The 23,014-nt window shown below is 48.6% G+C and overlaps 1 protein-coding gene across 7 annotated transcripts in view; it reads left to right on the forward strand.

Annotated features, from left to right (window-relative positions):
- KCNMA1 (potassium large conductance calcium-activated channel, subfamily M, alpha member 1) overlaps window positions 1-23,014 on the forward strand; it is a 772,904-nt gene that overhangs the window by 205,973 nt on the left and 543,917 nt on the right. For all 7 annotated transcript variants that reach the window (XM_010834186.1, XM_010834188.1, XM_010834189.1 and 4 more), the window contains exon 2: window positions 22,203-22,364. In XM_010834186.1, the coding sequence (XP_010832488.1) occupies window positions 22,203-22,364 (162 nt within the window). The remainder of the gene's footprint in view (window positions 1-22,202; window positions 22,365-23,014) is intronic.

The following is a 23,014-nucleotide window of genomic DNA, read 5'->3' on the forward strand; positions in this document are numbered from 1 at the left end:
TTTCCACTGTTTCCCCATCTATTTCCCATGAAGCGATGGGACCGGATGCCATGATCTTCGTTTTCTGAATGTTGAGCTTTAAGCCAACTTTTTCACTCTCCACTTTCACTTTCATCAAGAGGCTTTTGAGTTCCTCTTCACTTTCTGCCAACTGAACCAGAAACTCTAGGGTGGGGCTCAGCCACCTCTGTTGGGTGGTTCTGATGCTACAGTTCAAGGGTTATTCTTGTATGTTTTTGTCTTTTGTTCTTACTGCAGTGCTTTCAGATGGGGCTGCCTGTTAATGCTGGAAGATGTTTTGGGTTAAAGTAGATATTAATAGTTTGGAACTTCCTAGTGGTCCAGTGGTTAAGACTTTGCCTTGTAGTGCAGGGGGTGTGGATTTGGCCCCTGGTTGGGAAGCTAACTGATATTGTAACACATTCAATAAATACTTTAAAAATGGACTGTGTTGGGACTTCCCTGGTGGTTCAGTGGTTGAGAATCTGGCTGCCCATGCAGGAGACGTGGGTTTGATCCCTGGTCCTGGAAGATCCCATGTGCTGTGGAGCAACTAAGCCAGCAAGCTGCAGCTACTAAGCCCATGAGCCTAGAGCCTGTGCTCTCTGCAGTGAGAGAAACCTCTCTCATGCTCTCTGCATGAGAGGCCCGCACACCAGAACTAGAGAGTAGCCCCCACTTGCCTCAACTAGAGAAAGCCCATGTGCAGCAATGAAGACCTAGCACAGCCATAAATTAAAAAAAAAAAAAAAAAAAGATTCTCTAAAAAGAATGATTTATGTCAAAAAATATTTTTTTTAATTTTTTCTTAGATAGTAAACTATTTATTTTATATAATATTTATTGGGTATTTATTGTATATGAAACACTATTGTACATCCCTGGTAGAATGCAAAGATGAATAAGGCACAGTTCCTGTTCTCAAGGATTGGATAATGTATGTGGAAGGGGGTGACGGTGGAGACTAGAAGCTAGAAGAGTTTGTTAAATATAGTACTTCAGTCCAGTTCAGTTGCTCAGTCATGTCCAACTCTTTGTGACCCCATAGACTGCAGCGTGCCAGGCTTCCCTGTTCATCACCAACTCCCGAGCCTACTCAAACTCCTCGCATCAGTGATGCCATCATATAGGTGAACCAGCCTCAAAATCTGAAATGTATGTTTTGCTGTGGCAGTGTTGATTTTGTTTTGGTATGGGCCATTGTATAGTTCTATGGTCTAAGTCAAACAAGTTCTGTGACTAGCTCTGAGCTTTTGATATGCTTTATGCACTGAACATTGAAAATTTCCAGGAAAGGAAACAGTAGCATTTTCAAATTTCATTGATAAAAGAAGTCCTTCTGTACGGAGTATCCCATTGGATTGGCATTCTGTAGAGTACGCACTGGGAAACACTGCTCCCGTCCACATATGAAGCCATTCAGCAAACTTTTTATGAATCATCTTCTAAGAACCAGGCCCTGTGTTGGGGGAATAGAGCAGTGAAGACATAGTTTCTCTCTCCATGGAACTGAGAACTTGTGCTGGAGCTGGCAGACTGCAGGCTGTGGGCCAAGCCTGCCCTGCCGTCTGTTTTTTTTAATGGCCTACTAGCTCAGAAAGGTTTTTACATTTTTTTTTTTTGAGCTGAAAAAATTTTTAATAAAGGATATTTTATGAAATGTGAAAATTCTATGAAATTCAAATTTCAGTGTCCATAAATAAAATGTGATTGGAACACAGCCACTCTTGTTTGTCTGTGTTTTATTTCTGACCACTTTTGTTCTGTGATGACAGAGTTGATTAGTTGCCAAAGAGATTTTAGGCTCCTGCAGAGCCTGAAATAGGGCTTCCCAGGTGGTGCAAGAATCCGCTTGCCAATGCAGAAGATGCAGGAGACATAGGTTCAATCCCTGAGTTGGGAAGACCCCCTGGAGAAGGAAATGGCAACCCATTCCAGTATTCTTGCCTGTGAAATCCCATGGATAGAGGAGCCTGGTGGGCTACAGTCCACGGGGTAGCAGAGTCAGACAAGACTGAGCACCCATACGTCCAGAGCCTAAAACATTCGCCAGCTGACCCTTTACAGTTGCCAGCTCCTGCTCTGTGGAAGCACAGAGGCTGTGAGCAAGTATTTGTGGATGCCTTGAATGTTCTGGAGGAGGAGTGAAAGCGCCACGTGATTAAAGAGCTTTCCTCACTCAGTGGAGGTGGGGGGGCCATTAGGGAAGGCTTGCTGGAGAGAGAGCTCATGTCTGAGCGGGAAGCCTAGAATATGACTGGGTGGAGAAGGCTGTTTCAGGGAATGGTACATGCAAATCCATGAGTCATAAAGGAGACCCACTCATGGAAGGAAGGGAAGAAAGTCCAGTATGGCTGGAGAATAAGGAAGGTGAGGGTGAGAATGGTTTCATATGTGGATCAGATATAAGGCAAAACCCAGACATCCAAGAACATCCCTGAGCCATGCTGAGGAAGCTGAACTTGACCCTGAGAGCAGTGGGGAGTCATGGAAGAGTTTAAGCACAGGGATGATAGAAGTGATGTCAACTTTGCGAGATCTCTCTGGCTTAGTGTGGAGGATGGATGGGCTGCTAAGCCCCTTCAGTCGTGTCCGACTCTGTGTGACCCCATAGACGGCAGCCCACCAGGCTCCCCTGTCCCTGGGATTCTCCAGGCAAGAACACTGGAGTGGGTTACCATTTCCTTCTCCAATGCATGAAAGTGAAAAGTGAAAGTGAAATCACTCAGTCGTGTCCGATTCTTAGCGACCCCATGGACTGCAGCCCACCAGGCTCCTCGGCCCATGGGATTTTCCAGGCAAGAGTACTGGAATGGGGTGCCATTGCCTTCTCTGGGAGGATGGATGGGGCACTGGAGCAAAAGCAGATACTTTATTATTAATTATGAAGCCTAGCAGTCTGGGGAGAGAAGGTGTGGGTAGAGGGAAATGCGTGATTGGAGGTGCAGAGGCTTTCTGTGATACTCACCGCCTTCATGCTGGACCCTGGGTGCTTTGTGATGGCCTTCTACACAATGGGCCTGCATCCTCTTAGACCCTGACTTGTCAATGAGCATTGATTGCTTGCTGCACGCACTACATATCCATTAGGCTCAGTGCTAGATGTAGAGATATATTTATCTTTATTTAGAATATAAGTTTTTATAGATGTAGTAATTAATAAGAATATACATATTCATGTTATATATTGATATTTACAGATGTAGGTATGTATTTGTCTAGAATATGTATTTATATTCTATAGATACAAGAATTTATAATCAATATATTTTATAGAATATATTTTAAAGAATGTATAATATATATTTTACAGAATATATATATATTCTGTGAAAGTGAAAATGTTCGTTGCTCGGTCATGTCCAACTCTTTGGAATCCCATGGACTGTAGCAAGACTGCTCTGTCTGTGGGATTTCTTAGGCAAGACTACTGGAATGGGTTGCCATTTCCTTCTCCAGGGGATCTTCCTGACCCGAGGATCAAATCTGGGTCAGCCACAGTGTAGGCAGATTATTTACTTTCTGAGCCACCAGGTATGTGCTCCCATATATATTCTATAGATATGAAAATTAATAAGCCAGGTTTCTGACCTCAGGATTCTTAATTGGAAGGGATGATGGATGCTTGAACATATCGAGGGCTGATAACCAGAGGAACAAATAGTACTGTGAGGGGACAGAGAGTAAGGTTTGAGTGAATATCATTGAGAGGTGTTAATTCTTATTAAGAGATCTGGAGAGGCTTCATGGTGGAGGTGCCTTTAAACAGTTTTGAATAATGTCCTGCATTTGGAAAGAACTGTAATTAGTCCAAGAGGACCAAAACAATGGACTTGTGACAGTATGAGGTATTTATACAGCAAAGGGCTCAGGAAGCAGTGTGGCTGGAGTGAGTGAGTGGAAGCTTATGGAAGGTGAAGAGGGGGTCCTGAGGCTCCTGATCTGGCATGGGACTTGACCTAGTCTTCTGACTGATTTAATGTTCTTGCCACTTTAATCAAGGCTGTGCTGAGACCATGAGCAACTCTCAGGAGTAAATCTGCAGGGCAAGAGAAGACTCTCTTTCTCTGATGGCAAGGGGTCCTGCCTACCTCATTTCATGACCTCCTGAGGCAAGTATAAACAATAAAACACACCCCCTCCCCATTGCCTTGTTTATAGGCTCAGACCCTGTATCCAACAGCAGACTGTTGTATTATCAAGTCCTCTGGGGTTCCTAGCCCATTCATCCCATGGCTGTGTGTTTCTGACTTCTGCTTTGACTTTGACATTCTTCTTCTGGGTGGTGCCTGCCCCTCAAAACTGTGAGGGTTTTTTTCCCCAAAACAAATAACTTTTTACTGAAGTATGGTTGATTTACGATGCTGTATTTGTTTCAGGGGCTTCCCAGGTGGCTCAGTGGTAACGAATCTGTCTGCCAATGCAGGAGATGCAAGAGGTGCAGGTTTGATCCCTGGGTCAGAGAGATCCCCTGGAGAAGGGAATGGCAACCCACTCTAGTATTCTTGCCTGAAAAATTCCATGGACAGAGGAGCCTGGTGGGCTGCAGTCTACGGGACGGCAAAGAGTCGGACACGACTGAGCGTGCATGGATTAGTTTCAGATGTTTAGCAAAGTGATTCAGTTACAGACATTCACAAGTGCATGTCTATTCATTTTCAGATGGTTTATTATAAGATATTAAACGTAGTTCCCTGTGCTGCACAGTAGATCATTGTTGTTTGTTTTATATGTAGTAATGTGTGTATATATTAATCCCAAGCTCCTAATTTATTCTCCTCTTTCCCCTTTGATAACCATAAGTTTGTCTTCTATGTCTGTGAGTCTTTTTCTGTTTTGTACATTCACTTGTATATATATTTTTAGAATCCACATATGAGTGATATCATATTTGTCTTTCTCTGTCTGACTTCAGTTAGTGTGATAATCTCTAGTTCTGTTCATGTTGCTGCAGATGGAGTCACTTCATTCTTTTTTATGGCTGATTAATGTTCCATGTCCGTTATCCATTCATCCACCGATGGACATGTAGGTTGCTTCCATGTCTTGGCTGTTGTAAATAGTACTGCTGTGTACATGGAGGTGCATGTATCTTTTTGAGTTAGAGTTTTCATCTTTCCTGGATATACGCCCAGGAGTGGAATTGCCAGATCATATGGCAACTGGAAGTTTTTTTTTTTTAAGAAACCGCTATACAGTTATTTATAGTGGCTGCACTGATTCATATTTCTACCAACAGTAGGAGGGTTCCCTTTTCTCTACACCCTCTCCAACATTTATTATTTTAGACTTTTTGATCATAGCCATTCTGACCAGTGTGAAGTGATACCTCATTGTGTGTGTGTGTGTGTGTGTTTTTTATCATTTTTCTAATAATTAGTGATGTTGAGCATCTCTTGATGTGCCTGTTGACCATCTGAATGTCTTCTTTGGAGAAATGTCTATTTAGGCTTCTGCTCATTTTGGGGATTGATTTGTTTGTTTTTTTGATATTGAGATGTATGAGCTATTTATATGTTTTGGAAATTAATTGATTCTTGGTCGCATCACTTGCAAATATTTTCTCAAATGATGCAACCGGCAGGGCTTTTAATGAGGTTTTTCTTGGTTCTTGGCCCTGTTTTCAGGGCTGTGACACAGGGTTACTTGCAGTTTGAGTCTCGAGTCTCTGTCATGTCCCATAAGATACTTAATAAAGGTGGGTGATGATGGCAGGCCCCTTAAAAACAGTTTGGCTGATTTATTTTTAGATGTCTTTTCAAAATTGTGAAATGAAACAAATATACAGAAAAGTGTATAAAATACGAAAGTACAACAAAAAAGTGAATGATCATGAGACAATCCATGTAACCAACCAGGTCAAGGAATAGAATGCTGCCGGGGTCCCCAGGAGCTTCTGCGCATGTCCCTTCTCCTTACCTGGCTTCTCACCTCTGATGCATCAGTGCCGAGGAATGCTAGTAACAACTCTGTCTGTCCAGCTTCCAGTCAGAAAAGCAGCTGCAGAAGGAGAAGAAAAACAGAACCTTGGTATTCAGGCAACAATCTGACCTTTCTTCAGAGCAGCCCACACAGAGGAGGTCTGGTCTCCGTGAGTTCCAGGGGCCAGGCTGACAGTTGTTATGGAAACATGGGGCTCACAGGATGGTGGCTCAGGTGATGGCCACAGCACTCAGCCAGGGGCTCCCATGCTGTAGGGCTCTTGTCTCATTGCAGTTTTTATGTACTTCTAACAAGAAGCTCCTGAGATTTAAAAGAAGATTCCTCTCTCGTGTTAGCTTCCTCCCAGCATCCTCCTGATCCAGCCACACTTCATTATTGCAGATGGAGCACTACAGGAGGAAGAGAATGCTGCTGTTGATCCAGGGGAGACTGTGGGTCCTTAGGCGAGAATGTGGCAGAACTAAGAGTTCAGTAATCATTCATTAGCAAATGTGATGTGCAGGTTTCAGACAGCTTTGCAAGCTGGTTTTTCTAACAATTGTCTTGGGCCCCTCTCTGATTAGAGTTTGTGTTTGTGGAAGGATGCCCATCTGAACAGGCATAAGGGGAAAAGCAATCTCCATCGGAAGAGAAGGCTGAAAGGCTTCTAGGAGAACGGTGTGTGTGCCTTTTGAGATTTCAGTTCTTGAATCACTCACCCCAGTAGCTCTTCAATATTTATAATGGGTGCACTGCAATTAGATTTGCAAATTCAGAAAATTGGGGGGTGGGGAGGGCTCCTGTGGGGAGGGAGGCCCCTGTGTTTGCAAGTACGTGGGTTGCATGCACTTTGCTTTGGCTTCCTGTGGACTCTATTTCTGACTTCATCTTTGGGCTGGACCTGCTTCTTTGTCAAGTGTGCCCTCCTGACCGAGGTCTGGAGACAGGGGAAGGGTGTGGGTGCCCCGGGGGCAGCGAGCCGCCACGTCCAGACGCTCGGTGTGCTCTGTCTGGGCGGAAAACCTCATCTGAAGCCAGACTGAATCACACCAGTTTCTAAGACATTCTTCAACCATGTTAGGCAAAAGAGTCCCCCACTGACAAGCCGGGATAGAAGGAAACCTGATATAATTTTGGAAAAACCTTCTTCGAGAAAGAAGGTTCTCACAGCTGCTGAGCCTCTCCCCGACGTCCAGGGTTGGAGGGGTCCCAGGCCACAGGGAGGAGATTGATGGGTCCAGGGGTACCAAGTGGAGAGTGGAGGCTTTGCAGGGCTGGGGTGCTGGTCATTCCCAACTCGCAGTAGGAGAAGGAGAAGCAGTTGTCAAAACACAGTAGAAATAGAAGAACCCTCCCCTCTCCCCCGGCTGTTGAATTATTGTTATTATTTCACATTAACAGCCAGGCCAGACTCTCTTGCATTTGGCTGCTGTGTGGGAAATCCAGATCCAGGCTAGGGTTGTGGGAACCCAGAAGCATAGGAGGCTGGAGTTTCAGAGCCCAGCCAGGCTTCCGAGGCGGGTGCAAGCTCAGAGCACAGGGAGACAGGCCTCTCTGCAGACCCCCAGCAATCTGCTCTTGGGTCCTCACACTGTTAACATCACTGGGTCCTGAGTGTATCTGTATGCCTGATCACCTGGCCATCCCTCTGCCTCCTGAGGTCTCTCTGACTTGCTGGGCCTTGGTTTCCTGAATGGGGGTCATGTTTCCCATTGGGAAAGGCTCTGGGGCAGGGGGAGTGGCCTTTATTGCAACAGCTCTTTTGACCTGAAGCCAAACCCTATCCAAGTTCAGCAAACGGAAGAGGTAGAAAAATATTCAGTCGGTGAGGTCTATAGGCACATATTGGGTTAGGTCCTAAATTGTGGTGGAAATTTTCCTGGAACGGGGCAGATCCTTTTGTAAACAAGAACATTCATCTTTTTTTGACTGACGTGCCTAGTGAAGCATGTGCCTCTCAGAAGCCCCATGACATGTATTCTTGTTTGGGATTCGGTGTTTGTATTTGAAAATGTAGCTGCTCGGAGGAACATCAGTATGGGAGCCAGCAGTCCTGTTCAAGCTTCAAGTCATGGAAACTGACCTGGTTGGGCCAGGATGTCAGTGGTGCCCGGGGAAGGGCCTGCTTTTCCAACGCCTCCTAAGCCGTGTTTTACTTTACTCATTCAGTGTGCATACTTGCTCATCACTTGCTGTATGCCACACACTCTGGATATCTTAAAAAATGGACCTTGACTTCAAGGATCTTTCAGGCTAATTGGGGCATTCTGACATGCATGGATGAGAAGACAGCTAAGGCTGCCAGCCAGGGCCCGTGCGGTGTTGAGAGAGAGTGGATTGTGGGCACTGGGGTTAGGACATGGAGGGCTGTCTGTCATCCGGAGATGGCACCACGGGGCTCCTGGGGCTTGATGGAGCAGAATGAAGATGGGTGGAGAGAAATGCAGAGGGCATTCCTGGGATGGGAATAGCTGTAGAGGTCACGAGGACTGAGTCCTCCCAGAGAAAGCTGGTGGGGGAGTGGGCTTAGTTAGGAGTGGGAGGGCAGCCGGCAGGCCTGAAGACTGGGTCTTGGGGATATGGAAGGAGCAGATTTGGCCAAGGCAGTTCCCTCCTGGAGCTTACCCTCTAGTGGAGATGGGTGGGAGCTTACCCTGTCATGGAAACTGAAGGGGAGTAAGTGCCCCGGGTATAAGGTTGGGCAGTGGTAATGGCTATGAGGAACAATGCTGCAAACTTAAGGGGATGAAAGGAATTGGCTTCCCTTGGCATTCCCAGGGACTTTGCTCACCAGTCATTCACCTTTTTCCTCCACGTTGCTTTTGTCTGTTGACTTGAGGGCATTGTTCAACCAGCCATCAGCAATTCATCCCACTTGCTCTCTGATGGTAAATACTTTCTTTCCAGATGCCTTTTGAATGATGGTTTGGGGCCACAGAAACAGTGTCCCTGTTTCCAGGGAGATTGTTTAGGTTCTGCGTGTTTCCTGCTGTGGAAGCAGGGGGGGGGGATGCTAAACTCAGAGTGGGGCTGGGAACTCAGGACTCCATGGTAGGGCCCTGAGCCCTGAATACTGATGCAGTCCCTTCCCTCCGCTCTCGGGACCTGCTCCAGCTGAGCTGTTAGAGCCCTGAGGGACCTCATCTCCATCCCTTGGGTCCGATCTCTCCTGGCCCCAAGGCTGTCCCTGTATGGTGTGACAGACACACCCTGGGTTCCTGGTCACTATGACCTCTCTGGACCTGAATTTCCCATCTGTAGCATGAAGACTAGGGGAGTGGTCCATAGTTTCCATTGGGTACTCAATAAACTTTAAAAATCATAGAGCATTTCAGAGGGTTGCCAGCTTTTTATTTTTCAAGCAAGAAAGAACCTGTCAAATGCCAGCTCTAGATTGTCATTTCATTCAAAGGGCATGTTAATACCCAAGCAAGGAGTGATGACATGTCAGAGAAAAGGATATTTCTCCCCTGGGGAGGAGTGTTGGGTGTTTTTCACTGGCACACACACACACATTACACTGAGCTCCTGCTTTCCACTTTAAACTCCATCGCAGTGCAGCACTGCTCTGTGGCCCAGTGGGTGGGGACCACGGGACCAGAGCGCCGGAGAGCCAGCCTCGCAGGATGCTTTGCTGTGGGGAGCCAGATCCTCTTCCTGATGTTCAGTCTGCCACGGGCTCCCTTCCTTCCTCTACTTTGCACCTCTTGACCCTTCCACTGTCTCTCTCAGCAACTCCTCTCTCAAAGTGGGGATACTCCAAACTGCCCTGGGCTGCTTTTCAGGAGCTGGGAGAGGTGGAAGAGAGGAGGAGCCCATGACCTCCCTAACCAGATGATCTGGTCCTTCAGATGTCAAAACTCCACACCTTTGGATGGGATTCAGTTGTTTCCCAATCAAGTTCACATTCTTGTTTTTATTCCATTTGCCTTTTTTCTACTCACATGGGTCATAAAAGTTAACTGGGCTATGATATGGAGATTTCTGCCTTCTTTTGTGAAAATGAAGGTTTTGGATTTCCTCTGGGTCTTAGTTATCCTTATCCAGTCTGTTTTGACTAGAAACAAAGCTGGCCTTTACTTTGGTGAAGAAGACAGAGATGGGGTTTATTGTCTAGAAAAATCTGGATTCCCATCCTGATGGGCCCTCTGTTAGCTATGGAACCTTGGGCAGGTCATTGTCCAAGGTCACACAAGTGCATACTCTGGCACTTAGTCGATAAAACTGTTCACTGCGTTCTCACCACCTACTTTGCATTCATCATCACAGTTGATCCTTGTAGATATTCTCTGAAGAAGGTGTTTGTACACCTGTTGTTCAGTTAAGGACACTGATGCTGGATAAAGTGGAGTGACTTGTACTGGGTTGTATAGCTGATATGAGGGGAAGTCAGGAAGTGGATTCTGGGCACAAGGATCCCCTGTGCCTGCCACCCTTTTTATGCTGTGTCTTAGCCATGGGGGGGTGGGTCTACTCAGTCTTTTAAGTGAACAAGCTGTGTTTCCTTGAAGAAGTTTCTACCCTTCTATGACCCTAGGCTTCTTTCTAAAGGGAAGGAACCAGCCTTATACATGTTCTCAGGTCCCTTACGGCTCTGACATCTACAGATCTAGACTCTGAGATGCACTTCATTAAAAAAAGAAACACATGTTTTGAAGGGGTTTGAGTGCTCTCCATGAAACAAGAAGTCCCTCTGGATTGCCTTCCCATACAGTGCCAGATTCTTCCTACGGGGAAAAGGGATTTGTACTGAGCATATAGGCCTCGGTGGGATTTATAAGACTGTACTAACCACAGCCCTGCAGACAGCCTTAGTGCCTCAGTTGCTTATCTTTAGAATGGGCATAATGGTGCCTAACTTACAGTCTTGTTAACAGGATTCACCAAGCGAATACAAGGCATTCAGAAAATTGTGTATCTATTATCAATCTTTCTGAGTATCTGGTCCTGCCTCAGACCTGCCTTCTCTGGTTACAAGCGATTCCTCAACTGGAAAACAAGTGTGATCTTTGTCTTCTGACTTGAGCCCCTGTGGTGGTTTTCTTGTGCCTGTGGTTCCTGAGTCCTTCTCCCAGGACAGGGCAGGCTGCCCTCAGACTGGTATGGTAGCTCAACCGCCGTGTCTTTGCATGTGAGCAGGCTGTTGTGGGCTCAGCCCGGCCGCTCTGGCTGAGAGGTCAGAGCTGAGGTCTCTACTAATCCAATTCCAAGTCTCTGAGGTCCAGAGAGTGAACTCTGGACTGTCACTTCTCTGTCCCCATTTTGTTAAACTGATTGATTGAGAAGGAGATCGTTATTTTGCAAACATGGTGTATAGGCTGAGATGGATGCATCAGTCTTGAAAGTTCAGGGTTGACTCATTAATTTTAAGCAACAAGTGTGGCACGTCTCACCATGGGATGTAGTGTCTAATGGGTCACTCTATTCCCTAACTGGCACCCTCTCCCGTAGACCATTTTTCCAACACCCTATCCATACATGGCTGATTATAACCAGATGTCTGTACTACACAATTCTGTTGTTTATAAGCCATAGGGTATAAGGCAGTTGTTTCAATGCTAGTAATAAGCAGCATTCTCTAAGGAGATTCCATCTCTTCTTGGTACATTTTGCCTATCCTGAGGCAGCAAGGAAGAGGGAAAAAACATGGCCTTTGGTGTTAGAATAGACTGGATTTAAATTTCACCTCTGCCACTAAAAAGATGAGTGTTCTTGAAAATTACCCATCCTCTGTGAGCCTCATAACATTCCTACCTTGCAGGATTGTTGTGAGGATTAAATAAGATGGTCTAAGACTGCCAAGGAGAGAACATGGCTGGTAGAGAAAAGAAGAAGTCAAGGATTTCCTAATAGTCAGTTGACTCTCTCAGTCCCCAGGCGACAGGTGGGCGGTGCTGAACGTGAGAAGAGCCAGTAAGGACCCCAGTGCTTCCCCAGCATCTCACGCTGCTGGGACACGGGGAAGCGCAGGACTCACGGTCCAGAGGCCAAGGTCAGGCGGTTTCAGAGATGGACAGAACCTTGGGGAGTGTTTCCATGGCCCCTTTGAATTGGAAGCAAGGAAGCCTGAGGCACAAAAATGGTAAGCGACTTGTTAAAGAGCACCCGGCCCTTTTCTGCTGTCACCCTTTCCCTTCCGTGACCACCTATGTCTTCACACACTGCGCAGGTGGACTCCTAGGAGTGTGAATCTGGACAGGGTACCTGGGAAGCCAGAGCTAAAAATGCCCGTGACGATGAGTTAACTTAGAACCAGCAGAGAGACCCAGGCAATGCGATGGTTTTCTGACATCCCAGAGCAACTGGCCTTGTCCGAACTTCTTTTTAAGCTCCTGAAGCCTGTTTCTGTGGACATGCTGCTCCTTCCCTGGATATGTAACCTGTCGTTAACAGACACAATAGCTGCTGCATGGATTGAAGGTGGAAGTGTTAGTCTCTGAGTCATGTCTGACTCTCTGCGACCCCATGAACTGCAGCCAGGCTCCTCATGGGATTTCTCAGCAAGAGTACTGTAGTGGGTTGTCATTCCCTTCTCCAGGGGATTGTCCTGATCCAGGGGTCAAACCTGGGTCTCCTGCATTGCAGGAAGATTCTTTACTGTCTGGCACAAATGTGGTGCCCCATATACATCTGGGTCCTGGGGGGCTGATGAGGCTACAAGGTGCAGGGGAGCTCCCTCCTACCCGGGGCAGGTTGGATGATTAGGACTTCCCAAGGGCAGAAACCAATCCTGCCTCGTCTCTACCCCCACCTGCCCAGTCTCAGGTGCCCACCTCCTTCCTCCTCTCTCTTTGCAAAACCCTATGAAAATCCGAGCTGGTGGTGCCCACGTTATGCTTTATTTGCTTGAGCTGCTCGAGGTATTCAGCCTAATCCCTAATACGCAGGATTATTGGTACCTGGGAGAATCCTGCGGCTGGGCCACCCTTCTAGAATGTGAAGGAGGCTGTAGGGGGCAGCAGGAGAGGGTGGGAGACAATTTCCTCTTGAGCTGTTTGGAAGAAGTGGGAGTGGCTGGAGGGCAGATCTCCAGCCTTTAGGCCTGGTGAAGACCTGTGGCAGAGGGACGGGATGATAGTCTGTGAGGGTGTCCTGGAGCCCTGTGGGTTTATAGGTGTGGATGTTCAGGCATTTCTGGGTCTTGGGCCAGGCTGTGGCACAGGATGTCAGCACATTGACCATGAAACAGAGCATCTTATAAAAGCTAAAATGGGCCTATGGGTTTTTACTCAGTAGATTTCAAACTTCTTTTTCTGCAGAAAACCCCTTCACTCAAGTGCAGTCTAGCCCAGAACCTTAATAGGTGAAAATGCTCAATGTCATGGTGATTTGATTTTCACAAGGCCTGGGGGCCTTGCCTTCTTGGCTGCCTCTTGCCAACCCCCTAAGGTACCTGATCAAACACACAATGCTGGCCTTTAGGGGACAGAAAAGTGTGGATCTAACCTACCGCTCCCCATCGTCTCCCAGATGGGGACTCTGTTTACTTTGCTTAGAGAGGTTGGGTGGCTGGTCAAGGCCACACCTCCTGTGCCTGGCGAAGCCAGGGCTAGAATACAGGCTTCCTAACTCATATCCCAGAGCCCTTGGCCTTGCTGTGCTGTGCTTAGTTGCTCAGTCGTGTCCGATTCTTTGTGACCCCATGGACTGTAGCCCTCCAGGCTCCTCTGTCCATGGGGATTCTCCAGGCAAGAATATTGGAGTGGGTTGCCATGCCCTCCTCCAGGGGATCTTCCCAACCCAGGTCTCCCGCACTGCAGGTGGATTCTTTACTGTCTGAGCCTTGCTACCATCCCTCTGACAGGAGACAAGGATTTCTGGATTCCTACTTTGTGCTCAGCTGAGGGCAGCTGCCTGCCAGGCTGCTGGCTCAGTTTACCTTTGTGAGAGAGGGCATGGAGGGGCAGAGGACTGCTGCTGGGGAAGAGTGAGGGCGGGGGTTCCAGGCAGACTGAAGCAGGATCCATCAATGCAGGCTCAGGAGAAATGGCTTTCTGATGTCGGCCAGGGAAATGCGAGGATGAAGTGGGATTATGAGACGTGAGGGGAGGGCAGATGGAGGTTTCTGGGTCCTCCCTTCCACCACAGCCTTCTGGATGTTGAGCACCCAGGAAGTACTCCATATCACCAGCCCTGGACAGAGAGAGGTCCAGAATGGGACTCCCAGGGATGGGAAGTGCTCTGGTCCTGGACAATGCCCCGCCCCAGAGGCTCTCCAGGCCTGGCAGCATCAGGCCAGGTTGCCCTATTAGGGATGCAGACTGCACAAGAGAAGGTGTCTCCTCCTCTGGCAGCATTTGCATAGATAACCTCAGTGCTCAGCAGGAGGGCTTGCAACCTGTCAACTCAGCCACCTTCATTTCCCATCTGACACTCTGCTCCATGAAGGGTGATTTAGGGTTCCAAGCTGGTTCTTGGCCAAGAAAGGAACCATGTTCCTCTGTTCTTGATTTAACCGTCCTCTTAAGGCACAGGAGCCTTGAAGAAGGGTCTCTGTGGTACACGCAGTACCCAGACGTCAGCCAAACTGAGTGTTCTGATGGTAAGAAACCTCTCCTGGGCCCTTCACAACAGTCCGTAATCCTTCCGCACACATTATCCTTGAGAGGAAGTTAGCTCAGGTGCTTGTCTCTCTTTGGTGTCAGACAGCTGGGTTTAAATTCCGACTGTATCTTCCCGGGCCAGCTGATTAAGCCCTTGTCTGCAAATGAGTGCGTTGAAACCTGCCTTGTAGAGTCATGGTGATGATGTTTAGAAACAGTGGTATTGTTTCTGAGTATTATCATCCTTACTTACTAGTAATATTATTTGTTCTAGATATTGTGCTTGCTGATGACTGACATCCCATCTGCTACAGCTCTCCCTGTCTCCTTCATTTATCTCCTTCTGGCCTCCTTCCCTCCTTCCCTCCCCTCTCCCTTCAGCCTTCCTTCCTACCTTTCACCAAGGTGCATCAAGTGCTTACTTACTGAGCTTATAATGTTCCATTGTTGAGGACACAGCCGTGAACAAAAGAGACAGAAATGCTTCCCTCATGGAGCTTGTAAGCAAGTCATGATTGCAGTGTGCCAGCTACCAGATGGTGGAGGAAATCCTCGGGAAGGCAAGGGCCGTAGATGGGGGTGATGGAGTAGGGGACTGGGGGGGGTGTCACCTTCAAGGGGGTGGCAAGAGAGTTCTCAGTGATGGGTTGGAGATTTGAATGAATAATAAGGGAGGGAGCAGCCGTGGCTATCTGGGGTGGGTGTTGGGAGTCAGCCGTGCCATCAGCCCCAGCTGGTAGTGGGCCTAGAACCTTCTGCCAGCACAAAGAGGCCAGTGAAGCTGAGCGAGCGAGGGGGTGAGTGGGAGGCTTGTAGGATGATGGCAGAAGCGGGCCAGATCGGGTGGGTTGGACTGTGTGACGTCTCTGACTTGTCCTCTGAGTGGGATGAGAAGGACTTACATTTTGAAGCATAGCTTTTCTCCCTGACGATCACTGCTTAAACAACTTCCTAGATCCAACTGAAATGTTAACTAAACCCAAGACAGACTTGGAGCTTTGCAGGGGGTAGGTGGCCTCAGCGGGGATGAGCAAGGGGACTCTGGAATCTTCCTCCCTCCCCGAGGCAGTCAGCCAGCAGGTGTGGTGCCCAGGGTGGCCTTGGCACCTGGCACCTAGAGGTGATTGAGTCCAGCTAAGCAGAAGCAGGTGTGGCCGAGGCTCCCAGGGAGGGTGTGGCCAGCACAGCAGGCCAGCTGGCAGGACCTGTCAGTGCCAACATCCTGTTTGTGCCCAGGGAGATAACCAGGCCCTGCTCATGATAGGCGGGTATCTGAGAGTTGAGCCTTGATGCCATCCTTGCCCGCCCTTCATAAAAAAGATGAAGGTACTTTCAGAAAGTGCTGGATGCCGCCTGACCAGATTATATGGCAGGACACATCCGTGTTTACAGAAGGGGTTTTGAGAAATGAAATGGCTTGTCCAAGGCCATCCAGAAAAGCTGGACTTGAGGATCTTTTGACGCTCAGAGCTCTTCTTACCACACAGAAGACTCAAGGCTCCCAGTATACTGGGTCCAATGTGGGAAGGATGAGAGAGAGACAACCGGGACCAGAGGACCAGAAGCAGTGGGGTCCTGGGATTAGCTCAGGCCTGCTGTCCCTTGCTGGGCCTGGGCAACTCCCACTGCTGGGGAAAGCTGAGCCCCTTGAAGATGAGAAGCGTTGCCCTGTGGGGCCCCCACATCAGACTAGGTGGAGATTTCTGCAGTCCTAGGAACACGAGGACTCCAGATTGCAGGCTGGCAGGGCAAGGATCTGCTTGGGAGTGCTGGGTTCCCTGGGCTAGATGCGGCAGAATCATCCTGTCAGGAGCAACAAGAGGGAAGGGAAATAGAGCTAGCTGCGGGGTGTGTCTTGGCTCGGTGGATACGGAGTGGGGCAGGGTGGCACTGGGCAACTGGGCCTGTGGACCATCCCCACCCCCCAGGCACTCTGTGTTCTCATCCATTCCATGACGGGGTTGGCATCCAAAGGCACGGCTGAGGTCCCTTGTCAGGCTTTGGTCTTTGACCTGATGGTTTGCGGGAAATGCCCGATCATCTAACAGATACGTGCTTTGGACAGTGAATATTGTGCGGGTGACTGTGGTCCAGTCAGGCTGTTGGCCGCAGGGGGCATAGGAGGGGTGAGGCCGTGTGCCCAGGCCCAGGCCATGAGAGCTGAGAGCTGCCTGTGTGGGCGTGTGATGGCAGGGGGCTGCCAGCTACTCTGTTCCCCAGGGTCCCTCCAGCCTCCTGGAGGCAGCCTGCCCTGTCCTTTAGTCCAGGCACTGAGATTAGAACTGCCCTATGTTGCCCCCAGAAGCTGTGGCTTCTTTTACACAAGACTCTGGTGGGAGAAAGGGCAAAAAGGAGCCCCTTCCTTGGGTCGGTGGGGGGTGTGTGGCTGTGGCCTGACCTCCACCTTCCAGGACACCCCCAGGAACCACCTGGTCTTTTTTTTTTTTTTTGCTTCTCCTTCCTCCTGTTTCTCTCTTCCCACCAAGGCACCCTTTTCTTCATTCTAGAAAATCTCATGATCTTTCTGAGGCTAGGGTAGTTGGAGCCTGTAGCTGGCGGAGTTCTCTCTCTTACACACACATTCACCACCCCTATCATACTCCACCCCACCTCACCATGATTTCTTGGAGGGGGAGCAGGGATCAGGGCCAGCTCACTCCTGACACCAGGGGGAGCCTGTCTGGCCCAGCTTGAGTCCTCCTAGCAGAGGGACTGGGTCCTTCTCTGCAGTGGCAGGTGGAAGGTGTGAGGATGGAAGGACACCCACTCTGCCGTTCAGATCAAAGCCCCATTCCCTGTCGTGGAGCACAGGAGAGAGAGCAGTGTCCTGGAACCCAGGGGCCCGCCTCTCTCTGGTCCTCAGTTTCCTCATCACAAGGGCGGTTGATCTAACGGAGCATAGAGGGATCTGAGAGGTCACTGGGTCCGGGGCTGCCTGTGTAGGAATCTGGGCTTCCGCTGTCCCGGGGGAGTGCCACACAGCTCTTTCTGGAACCTCCACAAGTTGGGTGCCTTATCTCCTGGGGGCTCATTTCCTAGTTCAAGCCTCATAGCTGTTAGAACCTATACTGGTTTATCTTCTGTAATTATTAAGTTTTCACTACGGTCTGGTGTCCCTCCCAGGGCCTCCAGTTGATGCTTTAGTTTTGAGTGCACTGAATACCCTTGGAGCCAGCCTGTCCCGTCAGCGGGTGCTCAGCCACGCCAGCTGTAACTACCACACCCCTAGCCCTGTTCTAATTGCTGTGCACTGCTTATCTCACATAAGCTTTGCCGCCGCCTTCCTGGGGTCTGCCGGCCAGTCCCCATTTTACATGGAGGAAGGCTGAGACTTGTGGGCTAACATGCCCGAGGTAGCCAGCTTTATGTGGCAGAGCAGACCTAAGTCCAGATGGGTTTGCTGGAGTTCTCAGGCTCTGTGACCCTTCCCTTGATAAATACCTGCTCTCCGTTGGCCTGTCTGTAAAATGGGGATAATTTCACCTGCCAGGTCTAAGGAAGATAATGCAGAGAAGACACTTAATTTTTAGTTTCCGGCACCCAGCTCTGGCTTGATGAATGATGGTCAATCACTATTGTATTGGACTCTGCTCCTTACCATTCCGCTCCCCCCAACTCCCACCCCTATACGTACCCAACAAGGCCACTTCTCTGGGCCCCTGCCCCCTTTCTCTGGAGCAGGGATTATACCTGCTCTTGAAGCTTTGGCCAGAGTGAGGTCAGAGGTGCAGAAGGACTTTCCCTTCAGGCCAAGGACACTAACCTGGTGGCCTAGCATCAGACTTTGTGGTGTTCCCATCTCCCTGCTCCCCCAACCATCGCCCCCTCAAGTCCTGTCTCCCACACGTAATTATGCTCACAACATGTAGTGTAAGCAAGTAATAATGAGACTATTATCTCCCTTTAGTCTGTGTTTTTCCTTTCATATCATAAAGTAATTAAAATAATGAATGCCTTGTAAAACAATAGGTAAGCGGGCTGGCATGAGAGCGTTATCTGCCGTATACCTCTTGTGCTGTGAATTATTGATGCAGTGAAACCACTGGGTCTGGGGAGGACTCCCTGCCTCCCAGCCTCTTGCATGCCGATTGCCTCCTCCAGAGTCAGCCAGTGGCTGGGGATCTGTACCCCAGGATCGAGGAGCAGAGAGCTAGCTAGTCCTCCAGGTCATGGCCTTGGACTAGTTCAGAAATGTCTCTCGGAGGCACTGCTCAAAAGGAGACACAAGCCTCTAATCTGAGGGCCTTGCCCTAATCTCTTCCCTGTGTGGGCAGAGGGAGAAGCTGGGATCAAGCTGGGGGTTAAGATGCACATTTCAGTTCACATCAGGGCAGGGATGATCGAGTCAGGCCAGAGTGATTAGAAGCAGTGGTTCTCACCCTGGGGTTCCCAGACCAGCTGCATCAGCATTCTCTGGGACTTGTTGGAAAGGGGGCTTTGGGAGTGGGGCCCAGCACTGTAGCTGCACCGGGCCTGAGTTGTGGCACAGGGATCTTCCATCTTCACTGTGGCATGAGGGATCTTTAGCTGGAGCATGTGGGGTCTAGTTCCCTGACCAGGGATTGAACCGAGGCCCTCTGTGTTGGGAGTGTGGACTCTTAGCCACTGGGCCGCCAGACGAGTCCCTCAGCACTGTTTCTCCACAAGCTCTCCAGGTGATGCCCTTGAAGTTTAAGAACCACTGCTCGAGGGTCTGTGGTTCCAGGAGGCACAGGAAGCGGTGAGAGTAGATAATAAAACATGTGCTGTCGTGTGCCGTTGGGCACTGTTTAATCCCAGCAACACCTAGAGGGCAGGCAGTCTTCCAAAGAAGGCCCGTGAGGCAGAGTGGCTGAATCTACACCTTCAGTTACTAGAGGTTGCCCCTGGATCACGGTCTCTGTCTCCTCCTGGGCACCCGCCTGTGCAGCCTCCATATGGCCAACACTCAGGGCCCTAACAGGCCATTGGGATTGGCCTCAGGTGGCTTGGGTAGCTGGCTCCAAAGACATCATCAAACAGCCCCCAAATATACCCACCCTGTGCCACCACCCCAGGGCTCCTTTTGGATCGTTCCATTGCTGGGGAGCCCAGTACACTTGGAAATTAAGCATGAATGCCTGGTATAACTGATGCTCAGTCTGTCTTCCCAACGCCCTGAGTCAGGGGTGGCTGGTGGGGGAGAACCAAGCGTCAGGAGCAGCTTCCTGCCTGCCTACAAGTCCCCAGGAGGATGACTCATTCAGTGCCTCCCAGCTCTTCTTTCCTCCCTCTGTTCCACCCCCTCACCACAGACAAAGATTTCTACCTCTGCCTTCGGGTTTTCCTCCTCACTCCAATTTACAATGATCCCCAGGGTCAGTTTGTTTTATTAATGGATTCTAGCATTTTAAGAGACACAGATGTATAGAACAGTCTTTGGACTCTGTGGGAGAGGGAGGGGGGGATGATTTGGGAGAATGGCATTGAAACATGTATAATATCATATAAGAAACGAATTGACAGTCCAGGTTTGATGCAGGACACAGGAAGCTTGGGGCTGGTGCAATGGGATGACCCAGAGGGATGGTATGGGGAGGGAAGTGGGAGTGGGGTTCAGGATGGGGAACACATGTACACCCGTGGCGGATGCATGTTGATGTATGGCAAAACCAATACAATATTGTAAAGTAAAAAAAAAATAATAATAAATAAATGATGAACATAATTTTGCTGACATGTTTTTTAAACATCTATGTCTGCAAAAATAACCTTAGTGGTTATTTGAGTAGGGGGCCTAGTTAAATTTAAATTTAAATTTAATTTTAAATGAATGTGTTTTAAGTATAAGTATTCCCATGCAATATTTTGTTGTTATTCAGTCCCTAAATCACGTCTGACTCTTTGCGACTCCGTGAACATGCAGCACACCAGGCTTTCCTGTCCTTTACTATCTCCCTGAGTTTGCTCAAACTCATGTCTGTTGAGTCAGTGTTGCCATCCAACTATCTCATCCTCTGTCGCCCCCTTCTCCTCTTACCCTCAATCTTTCCCAGCATCGGCGTCTTTTCTAGTGAGTCAGCTCTTTGCATCAGATCAGATCAGATCAGTCGCTCAGTCGTGTCCAACTCTTTGCGACCCCATAAATTGCAGCACACCAGGCCTCCCTGTCCACCACCAACTCCCAGAGTTCACTCAGACTCACGTCCATTGAGTCAGTGATGCCATCCAGCCATCTCATCCTCTGTCATCCCCTTCTCCTCCTGCCCCCAATCCCTCCCAGCATCAGAGTCTTTTCCAATGAGTCAATTCTTCGCATGAGGTGGCCAAAGTACTGGAGTTTCAGCTTCAGCATCATTCCTTCCAAAGAAATCCCAGGACTGATCTTCTTCAGAATGGACTGGTTGGATCTCCTTGCAGTCCAAGGGGCTCTTAAGAGTCTTCTCCAGCAGGTGGACACTATTGGAACTTTGGCATTAGTCCTTCCAGTGAATATTCAGGGTTAAAATCTTTACATACTTAAACTGAAAAATTATTTGTTGTTTATTTGAAATTCAGGTTTTGCTGGGTTTCCTGTATTTTACTTGGCAGCCCTTAAGCCCAGGCTCTGTAGTCAGTGAGGGGCTGACATGCATAACCCCTTTTACTCTTTCATTCATGTTTATTAAGCCAGCTGTACACCAGGCTCTCTGTTGGGCACTCAGGATTCAGCAGTTGGAGGATGCAGACTATAAAAGAAATAAGTAAGAAATCTACGGAGTGTGTTACAAGTTTTAGATGCGTTGTAGAAAAATAAAGCAGAAAGGCAGCATCATTAGAAGATAGTTGGAATTTTGAAAGAGTAGCCAGAGAAGAATGATTGAAAAGGTCATATATGAAGCAAAGACTTGAGGGAAGTGAGGGGGTAAGCCATGATCCTTGGTGGGAGAAGAGTATTCTAGGCAGAGGACACAGTGCGTACAAAAGCATACAGTTTAGGGCCTCATGTGAGGCTCAGTTATCTGATGAGGTCAGCCTTGTTTCCTCAAGCACATTTTTAGCCACGAAGGGGAATTTACTGTCTCCTGTCTAAGAAAGTCTGCGGTCGATTTCAGGTGCCGCTGGATCCAGGTGTTCCAATGATGACGTTAGTATTCTACCATTTCTTCTAGTTTCCTCTGTGTTAGCTTCATTCTCAGAGAAGGGTAACCTTTCTTACTCTTTTCAGCAAAATCGCAGGCTTGAGTTGTATTGGGTTGGCATAATTCATATAACCATCCTTGGCCCAACTGCTATTGCCAAAGGGATAGACTGGTCTGATTGACTAGCCTCCACTCCTGGAGACAGTGTATACCTTTAGTCCCTTTTGAACCATGCAGACTGAATGAGAAGGTGGAGATTTCCTTCGGAAAATAGAGTGTAGTTGTAAGAAGGGTATGAAGGCTGGGCAGGTAGAGATGACAGAATGCCGACTTCACTTTCTTCCTGGCCACTCTCATCCTAGACAGGATGGTTTCTCTCCTGAGCTTTTTGATTTTTTTTTTCTTTAAAATGGAAAGAGAATAATTTCATTCTTTCTTTCACAAAAATAGTTTAAGAGGAAACAAAGGAAAGATTCTTTTTAAAAAAAGATTTAAAAGAACAATCAAAGCCATAATCCATCCCTTCTTCCTGACCTCTGTACCTTCAAACCAGGTCCACCTCAGCAGGGGTCCGTCTGGCTTTAATTCTTTTGGGTAGAATATGTTTTTTAAATCCTCTTGGTGCCCACATCTCAATCCTTGTTCTCTCTCTTGCCAGGAGGCCCAGAAGATTAACAATGGCTCAAGCCAGGCAGATGGCACTCTCAAGCCAGTGGATGAAAAAGAGGAGACGGTGGCAGCCGAGGTCGGCTGGATGACCTCCGTGAAAGACTGGGCGGGGGTGATGATATCTGCCCAGACGCTGACTGGCAGAGTCCTGGTGAGTCCCTGGCCCCCTCCTCACATGAGGGGGCCTGCTGTCTGGCCCACGATCTCTGCTTTTATGGGGATGTGGTGTTTCACTCCATCTTCTCCAGACCATTGGCTGTTGTGAGGCGGGGGTGAAGATCTCCATGGGATCATGGAGAGACTGGCCTCTTTGTGCACATCTGAGCCAGTGGTCTGTGGGGGGGATTTGCAGAGTGAGCCAGCATGTGGGGCAGAGAGGGCCTGTTGGGGAGAATGTAGAGCATTTCCTCTGCTAGCAGAGTAGGTGTGCACTCTCACACAGTACACACACACACACACACACACAGCTTGACTATCTTGGTGAGAAGGAAGGATCAGAGAAATGTGTGCTCGGAATTCTGCAGAGGCTCTATGATATGGGATCTGGTGAGTTCTGAGTGTATGTGTTTGCTTGTACATGCACAGGTGTGCATGTGTGTGTTTGGTGGCCTTCTGAAGATGTGACTACTGTCCTCTGGCCACCATAATTTTCAGAAACCCTGCCCTATGTGATCAGAATCGTGCCCGTGGTAGAAACCCTCGGTCATGCTGGTGATGAAACTCACCAGCAGCCCACCTGTGACCGCTGGTCCCATGCTTGGAGCATTGCTTGTGTGACCTTATTTCTGAGGTGGCTGTTTC

Source organism: Bison bison, unplaced genomic scaffold, assembly GCF_000754665.1.
Source record: "Bison bison bison isolate TAMUID 2011002044 unplaced genomic scaffold, Bison_UMD1.0 scf7180017864029, whole genome shotgun sequence".
In the NCBI taxonomy this organism is placed as follows: Eukaryota; Metazoa; Chordata; class Mammalia; order Artiodactyla; family Bovidae; genus Bison; species Bison bison.